The sequence below is a fragment of the Gekko japonicus genome, unplaced genomic scaffold, assembly GCF_001447785.1.
Source record: "Gekko japonicus isolate JY-2015 unplaced genomic scaffold, Gekko_japonicus_V1.1 scaffold20, whole genome shotgun sequence".
Classification (NCBI taxonomy): domain Eukaryota; kingdom Metazoa; phylum Chordata; class Lepidosauria; order Squamata; family Gekkonidae; genus Gekko; species Gekko japonicus.
This window is the reverse complement of record NW_015169172.1, coordinates 1924720-1933923: the sequence shown is the minus strand read 5'-3', so window position 1 is coordinate 1933923 and position 9204 is coordinate 1924720. Positions and strand designations below refer to the sequence as shown.

Sequence of the window (9204 nt, the reverse complement as noted above, 5' to 3'; positions counted from 1 at the left end):
AAATCCTGGACATATTTGGGATTAACCAGGAAGATCTGGAGCCAGCATTTGGTTGGTGAGTGAGAAGAAAAAGGGAAGGAAGAGGATTATGGGGCCTGTCAGGAGGAAACAAAGAAGCGGGGATGTGGACACAAGAGGAAATGAAGTAATCCCCTGCAAGTACTTACACTAAAATATATCAGTACAACAATAATTATAGTAGCCAGGGGTCATTTGGGGGGGGGACGCGGGGGGACGCCATCCCCCCGGGTGAGGTGCGGGAGGGCGGGGCCTGGAGCTCCCTGCTGGTGCCCGCTGGAGGTCGCCGCCAGCTGTGGGAAGGACACACTTCCGGTGATGTCAGGGGGTGTGGCATATGCTAATGAGTTATGCTAATGAGTCCCCCTAGCTCTTTTTCTACGAAATGACCCCTGATAGTAGCCACTACTGCTTCAAATCGCCATTCCATAGTACCACATTTCCCCAAAAGCTTACTGAAAGAGCATAGTTTTCCATAGCCTTTGAAGAGCAATTAAGGAAGGAGGCCTTATGGACTGAATTCCAAGGAGCTGAAACCCCAGCAAAGAAAGCCTCTGCTGCCTGACAGAACCAATGTCTTTTTAACTGCTATCCACCATGAGCGACTTAATTGGGGTGGAAAGGCAGGATAAAAATGTTAAAAATAAATAAAGAAAAAGGGATAAAGAAATTAATTTCCAAAACCAATCTCATTCCTCCCTATTGGTTAGGTGAATGCTCAATATTCTTCCATTGGGATCTCACAATTTTATTTTTCTTAACTCTTTAAAACTATCATTTAATAGAGGAAGGCACTAATATTGTTTCCTTTGTTTTTAGGCAGTGCCTTTTTACTGATATCCACCACTACTTGAATGATGGTTACATCTGAAGTTTTAATGGTGTTGAGCATATTTTTCTGCAAGCTTGACCAAGTCCTTCTTTTTGATCGATGTTCATCAGCAGCTAAAGAGCCAGTTAAGTATTATTTTCTGTGAGAGGGTTGGAAACATTAAAATACTGTTTCAGACTTTGTTAAAAGTTCATTATGATTATAGCAGGCAAGCAATATAGAAATATTTTTTTAAAATAAAGACATTCAGTATCATCTATTTTACTTATACAATCTACTATGTTCCCATAAAAAATATAAAGATTACCAGGATTTAAGTCAGAGGCAAGCTTTTGTGTGTACTTACTTGGGAGGATGCATCATTGAACTCAATGGAGATAACTTTGAGGAAACAAGCACTGGGTTGGGCTTCACAAGGATACAGCAGACAGATTCACTCTTAGATGAATGCAGACATATCTCATTCTGAGTGGTTTCAAGGAGATATAAAGTGAAGCCAATAGAATACTCAGTTGTAAGCACAGGGCATAAATGCTAGATCACAGTATTTTTCCAGTTGAGAAATATGCTTGGAAGTAGTTGGGGTGGGCAGGGTTAACTCCAAGTTCTCGGAGCCCTGGCTAAGATTCCATGTAGTACAGCCCCTACTAAGTGTGCCACCACCATGTCATGCATACATGCACACACATGCTTGTGCTCACACACCCAAATGCCTGGAGAAGCAAGTGGACAATATTTTTTTCATATTCCATAAGTCCCATTGGCACCAACAAAGCTGGAAGATATTCAAGAGTTGCACTCTCTTGTCTCTTCTAGATGTGTCTGCCAGCAAAAGATTTAGAAGGAGCAGAACTACTGCTCCATTGCCTCTTCCAATGGAACCTGTCTGCGTGCTCCCGTTGCCAAATTGGAAACACACAGTCGGAGTCCAACGAGTTAGATAATATCTGTTTAATATATTGAAACAGGGAATACAGGGTTGAGTGCCTTTGCACTTCAGGAATTCCAAAGCTGTATTCTGCCATAACCAGGAAGGGCAGAAGGTCTTATCCCCCAAATGACATGATATATAGTTTACACATTAAAGGGTATCTAATTGGTACCAGGCAGTTAACTTCATACAAGCATAACTTGACTTTAAACCTTACGATTGGTCTCTCCTTATACTGGTCATGTATTGTCAGTGGTTGCATTTGCTTATCTGCTCTTCAGAGCAATGGGAACATTAGGGAACACTGAGATCCTTTCTGACTTTAGTGAAGCTAGTCCCTCTTTCTCTTGTTTCTGGGGAGCTGGGAGATAAGGGTTGTGATTCACATTTAACTTCGCTCTTGACGTCCTTGCAGCTTCTTGAATATGCATTCCATTCTCATTGCATCCTAATTCTATCCCCAGAGGCCTCTAATAATGCTTTTCCTTTATAGCTTCATATACAAAAAGTGCAGTTATAAAATATATATTCTACTATAAATTTCTCTAATCAGAAGATTCTAGGTTACATATCAAGATCTGGATCTATTATAATTAAACTTTTGAAGGCACAGTGACAGCTGTCAGCATATAAATATGTCAGAGGAAATATCAGAACCCACATTCAGAAATCACATTCATTTTTCCCTTGTCCTACACAAGGAAATAAGAGGTTTCCCCAGAGACCCCTGTGAGCTCACCTGTATAAGGGGTGTGCATTCAGGTTTAGCTCAGCCAAAAATCAATTAAATAAAATCTTGCCAGTATTTTTCAGGTAGATTTCTGAGGAAAAAAACCAGACGTATTTGGGAATTACTGGGTTTGATCTGAAAATAGCATAGAGGCGGGAGCAATGCTTCTGCCTCTCAGCTGTTTGTTGGGCTTCTACTGCAATCCCTTTAAAGTTTAAAGGGAATGCAGAAGACAGCCCAAGGATCTTCTGTGCCACCAGGAGCAATGTGCTCTTTGCGGCGCAGAAGCTCTTGGGCTTACTTCTCCTTCAGTCCAGTTTAAACCAGTCTTCAGGAGAAGTGAGCGCAGCCAAGATCTCCTGTACCATGTGGAGCAATGTGGTCTGCGTGGCACAGCAGCCCCTGGGGCTCCTTCTCCTGCAGCCTCATCTAAACCAGACTGCAGGAGAAGTGTTTTTCATCTTGGTTCTATTGGACCCCCCCAAAAATTCAGGATTTCCAAAAAAATCCTGGATCCGTATACTATACTGGGACTGGTATTGGGATCTGAGATTTTTTGGAAAGCCCAATTTTTTTTCCAGGTCCAATAGACCCAAACCAAAAAATACTGGTTAAAAAAACCCTTTATTCATTTCAAAAGAAGAAAACATTTGAATTTGTCAGCTTAACATCCAACAAACGTGATTTGTGTGGCTCAGAATTCGTTTTCTTTCTCCTTGAGCATTGAAGTTAGTAGCACATCGATGGGTCTGCACAAGTTCCTTCTTGGGAGGGGCGGGTGGGGGGCAAAGATACGTTTTTATAAAAAGGGGTAATTTACCTGACACCCAATGTCAACTCTGATCTCCGATTCCTCAGTGGGAAGAAGAGTGAACTTTCACTTTGTGTCTGAAGTGGCATCCTCACAGGCAATGGAATATTCTGGATACTACCCAAAGTGTCCCCCTCTCTCTTCTCAAAGGAAACAAAGCTACTTTGGGGGGGTGGTGGAGGGGGACGCCACGGCTTTGCCCTGTTTTGTTGCATTAAAACAAATGAGGGTTGGTTAGTAATGTCTGCATTTCAGGAACTCTGCGAAATCCTTTGCCTTTCTTTTTGATTTTTGTGCCTTTTTAACCTTCATCCCCACTTCTTTCCTTCCCCTCTTCGTTCAGTTCATTTTTTTAAAAAAAAAAGTCCTTTAGGAGGAAAAAAAAAATGTTTAAAAAAAGGTTAAAAAAACATTGCACACCTCTACCCCCATACCTGGTGGGAATGGATGTGCTATTTATCACTGATCAGCTGTGGGGCCTGTGATAGCATGAGTCTGAGCAGATGCCTGACCCTACCAACCCTTTGATTCTGGGCCTCGGCTGCCTAAAGGGGATTAGCATATTTAGAAAAATGATGTTGTTTACAGGCCATTCCATATCATATGATCATATTTACATATATCTCATTTGGGCAGATTACACTGCCTGTTTGTGCTGATTGGGTCTTCAAAGCTACTCCTATGAGTTATTTGTCAGTCCCCCTCAACCCATACAACATCAACCAATAACCATCAACAGTTCGCTCTGGCTGGCCAGTCTGCATTAAATTTTGCACTTGGATTAGAACCACTGAAATACTATGAAAAATATGAATGGATAAAAAGTAGACAACTGTGTCATAAAACATTATTATGATCTTTTAAAAAATAATTTCTCATGGTACATTGAAACTAATTTTTTTCTCCACAGATGTTGTTTTGTGTGCTGGGCAAGTATGGACAGAACCAGCTCGAATAATTCCAATGGGTCAGACTATTTCTATAAACTGCCATTCCCCTATGGAACTGTGCAAAAAAGCCAAACTATATATAAAACTCAATGATGTTCTTGTTGAGGACCGATTCTTGTCAGTTATAAACAAAACCACAGTTCAGCTTCAACTTCAAGATTTTAATGCTCCCTTTTCCATCGTTGTATGTTATGCTAGTTGTCCCCAGCAGACTCATGATGAAGTGGTATGTGGAACAGAATTTTGCATGGGCCGTAAGTATTTTATTTGTATGGCGTGTGGGTATGGTAGTCCTAGATGATTTCAATTAATTTGGGACAATAAGTGTCAGGGTTCCCAATCAATCACGCTCAACACCAGGTCTTCAGAAAATTCAGTTTATTGAGAGAGAAAGTACTTGAGACACCATGAACTCTTATGTCAGGAATGGCGGGAGAGGCGCAGGGCATTTGGGATATACCCCCTTCAAAAGGGACCCCCTGATATTACAAAGCCAATAAGCAGGCACTATTAAGTGCGGGCTAACACCCAGCTGTTAGGTTCCCAGCGGGAAGCTGAGGGAAGAAGCACCTCTAGCCTCAAGGACATCTGCAAGATAAGCGTAAGCATAGGGAAAGGAGTGGGGGAGGCGAGTGAGCACATCCCTTTGACTGAACATTCCAACCCATGGCAGCATTAGCTGACAATAAGACACTGATGGGGAGGACATTCAGAAGGTGGACTTTTCATTTATGATTATTTGTTTAGGGCTTTCATCATGCAAACTTGCTTGCAGAAAGGTCCCTGCAATGTGCAGGTCAAATTCAATGCTTGTTTGGCATGTAAACCTGTGGGCAGAATGGGTTTCAGTTTTTGACCAGCACTTATCAATGTTTAGTGCTTTGTCAGTAATATTGCATATTTATCAGTTATATGTATTACATTCAGTGCAGCTCAGGAACAGGTAGGTCTACAGAGGATTTCAGCATTGCTTCCAACAGAACATCTTTATACCTAGGAGGACAAGTTCTATCCTTGCTCATAACAACTTCCATACATTCTACCAAAATAATTCTGTAGTGCATACTAACTGGCCAAAATAACTGATGTATACATCCAGCTATATGTTTAGCCCACCTTTTCTCCAAGGTGTTCAGTGTGGAACAGCTGTTTCCTCCCCTTTAATCCTCATAACAATTCTGTGAAGCAGGTGTTTTCCAGATTGTCCTAATGTTCCATTTTCATTCCCCTATGTTACGGAATTTCTTTCTTGAGTCTAGACAACTTCATTAACATCTCTGTGCTGTCCCAGTTTTTCCTTGTCCCCCCCCCATTCTTTCCTAAACTAGTTTTCCCCCATATTTTTTCCCCACTGTGGAATAAATTCACAAGATAACCCCTTGCTCAGAATCTGAACATTTTTTTTCTGCCTCATGGATTGCCATTCAAATTCACCCAGAAAGGGCAGGTTTGGGTGGTAAGCTTTTTATTATTATCTGCATGCCAGGTCTGCATGCAGGCCTAACACCAGCAGCCAATCATTGCCTTCCCTATCATTCCTTCATTCATGCTCAAGATAAATTCTAGCATGTCCCTGGGTGGCATTTTCAGGTACATTTTGCACTGCATGCAATCAAAGGAAACAAGCTGTTGTGAGCTGTGTACCTGATGAAAATCAGGTAAAGAAATTCAAAATTGGGGTGGGTGGGTGATGAGACAGAATGCTCAAACATGGGAAAAGAGGCAACCAATAAGGGATGAGACACGTACACCAGGTGTGACTCTCAGGTGCTGTGTGGTGGGCGGGGAATGTAGTCATAAAGGGATTTCTGAGCCCCTTGCAGCTGATGAAGTGCTCCAACACTTCAGCACATGTGCAAAAAAATGGGGGGAGCAGAAAACCAATCCAAAATGATAATGTGAACAGATGGAACACTGACAGGGGGGAAAAATGAAGAACACATGTAAGTGTGTAATGATCACACAGATAAATGTGATCGCCACAACACCAATGGAAGCCCAGAAGGCAGCTGCTGCCTGGAAAATACCTAGGGAGTAGTGATTGTTCAAGGCCCCGGATTAGCATCCTGACTAGGTGTGGACTTGAATCTGCATCTTCCCAGTCATGTGAGATTTAATATATGAGATTCAAAAGCTGATACAAAACGGAATATCCTCTTGAAAGCTACTTCAAATTTTGCTTTCAGATCAATGAGAACAGAATTTGACAGTGATTGCAGTTTGTTTCAAAGTCCTCTGCTAACAAGCATTTTAGAAGACTGACTCCCAGTTCTTAAGTGCCCTGTGAATAAATCTTGTGAGTAAATTCCATTACTTGCAGACAGGGGACTTTTGGGGCCGGAGCATGGCAGAGCGCTGCTCCGGGAGCCCAGGAGCTTGCAAAATGGCGGTGGCAGCAAGCCCCACCCCCAGCTCCCCCCGCTATGGTCTGTCGCTGGCCTCCCGGGGCCCACGCTGGAGCACTGCAGCCCCAGGGAGGCCCGTCACTGCATTCCCAGGGCCCACACCGGAGCGCTACGGCCCAGAGGATGCCAGAAGAGGCCCCTCTGCCGCCTTCCCGGGGCCTGCGCCAGAGTGCTGCGGCCTGGAGGAGGCCAGAGGATGCCCCCGCTGCCTCCCCGGGCCAGCGCTGGAGCGCTACATCCCAGATGAGGCCAGAAGAGTCCCCCCCCCACCTCCCCGGGCCAGTGCCAGAGCACTGCGGCCTAGGGGAGGCCAGAAGAGCACCCCGCCTCCCGGGGTAAGTGAGGGATCCATGGGGGTGGCGGAGACTTGTGGGGGGGGGCGGAGACTTATGGGGGGGGAGAGCCTCCCCCTCCCCCCCTCTCTTTGCCCTCTTTCTTTCCCTCCTTTCCTTCCCCTTTCCTTTTCTTTTCCTCTTTTTCTTTCTCTCTTCCTTCTCTTCCTTCCTTCCTCTCTTTTCCTTCTTTCCTTCTCTTCTTTCTTTCCCTCTTTCTAAGAGAGAAGGGGTTTAAATTTTAAACCCCTTCTCTCTTCGCTTCCCTCCCCCACCCCCGACTGGGGAAGGGAAGGGGAGGCTTTTGAAGATGCCTAAACCCCCCCCCCTTTGCTTGCCCTTCTGACATCACTTCCAGTGATGTCAGGGGGCATTGCATATGCTAATGAGCTATTATGCTAATAGCCTAGTAGCTCATTTGCATACCATATGCTAATGAACTCCTGCAGCTCTTTTTCTACGAAATGACCCCAGCTTGCAGTGAAACTGTTTTTCTAGTAAATGTGTTCAATATCACCTTTTCAAACTGTTCATATTGCTCTCCCTGTATTTTTGTTTAGGGAATGAGCAACATTTTAAAAAATGTTTGCAAAGATAGAATCAGGTGGGCAGGCATGTTGGTCTGAAGCAGCAGAACAAAGTTTGAGTCCAGTGGCACCTTTAAGACCAACAAAGTTTTATTCAAGGGTTAGGGTTAGGGTTAGTGTGTATCTGAAGAAGTGTGCGTGCAGATGAAAGCTTATGCCTTCAATAAAACTTTGTTGGTCTTAAAGGTGCCACAGGGCTCAAACTTTCTTCTATTTGGAATTTAGAATGATAATAGAGATTGTGCAGACTTTTTGGTCAGTGGAGAAACACAGCACTAGCTACCTTTCGTACGTTTTGAATGAACATAATCTTATATGCTGCGTACTTTTACAGATTTACCTGACAGGCCTGTCAATTTAACCTGCTTCAAATATGAGCATTCGAATAATATGAGGTGCACTTGGGACCCAGGCAAAGACACGCATTTAAACACTAGGTACAACCTGTATTTGAAGAGGTAAGAGCATCTATTTAAAATGTAAAGCATTTTCTTAAGTAGAGGAACCTCTGCACCATGAAGAAATGATTAAGCTCAAGTCAAGAATGAAAGAACTGTTGGACTTCATTACACACACTTGTGTGTAATGTCTAGTGTGCCCCCAAAACTAGGTTACTTGCATACTAAACTGAGGATGCAGAGATGACAGAGCAGTTACTGGTGCTGTGATCTGACTATGTGGACTAGCTTGAGGTCACAGTCAACAACCACAAACCAATCGCAATTGTTCACATCTTGTGGCTCTGATAACTGGAAACAAAGGAAGTGTCCTACTTACACTTTCTGAAAAACCAGGTTGCTAGATCTAGTCCCATTTCTAGCCCCAGTACGATTTTTAAGTTTCTTTCCTTTGCTAGTGGATCAGACTGTAGGGCCTCCCAGACAGAAGAAGAGGCTTTATGGTAAGGGTGATCCTCAGCACCTCTCATTCAGTAACCAGAGTGCTTCCTGAAAATAAAATGCTATATTCCATGGTTACAGCAGCCAAACTAGTCCAGACTTGTAAGAGCTTAGAAGCTAAGTGAGGTTGGATGGAAGGCCACAAAGGAAGAATAAGGTTTGTATGCAGATGAAGGCAATGGCAAAGCACCTCTGCTTATCTTGTGCTTTGAAAACCCCATGGGGAATCACCGTGACAAGGTTGTGCCTTGATGGGACATTATGTATCATCATCATCATCATCATCATCATCATCATCATCATCATCATTATTATTATTATTATTATTATTATTATTATTATTATTATTATTATTATTATTATTATATGTCACAGCCAACCAATTCCAGAGCGTGTAGAATGTTCTAGAGAAGTGCCACCACCATTCGGCTTTTATATATAAGGGAGATGTCTTGCGGCTCTCAAACATCTGACATTTATTCTATGCGGTTCTTATGTTAAGCAAGTTTGGATGCCCTTGCATTAGTCTAAACTTTTCTACAGATCCTATGCAGCTGTGAGGAAAGGGAAGAAACTGAAAGAAAGTATGATCTGGAGTGTGAATAGCCACACTCAAAAGGGAGGACAACATAAGATAAGAGGTGTGGCTATGATATTGCCCCCCTCTTCCCTGCAATCATCCAGAATTACCCCCACTCACTCACTCTTT

At 43.2% G+C, this 9204-nt stretch overlaps 1 protein-coding gene across 1 annotated transcript in view; it reads left to right on the top strand.

Moving 5' to 3' along the window:
* The first annotated feature begins 4321 nt into the window (after positions 1-4321).
* Positions 4322-9204, top strand: part of IL23R (interleukin 23 receptor) — a 42853-nt gene continuing 37970 nt past the window's right edge. Inside the window, 2 exon segments of the mRNA XM_015415782.1 lie at positions 4322-4526; positions 7931-8054. Of these exon segments, the coding sequence (XP_015271268.1) occupies positions 4322-4526; positions 7931-8054 (329 nt within the window).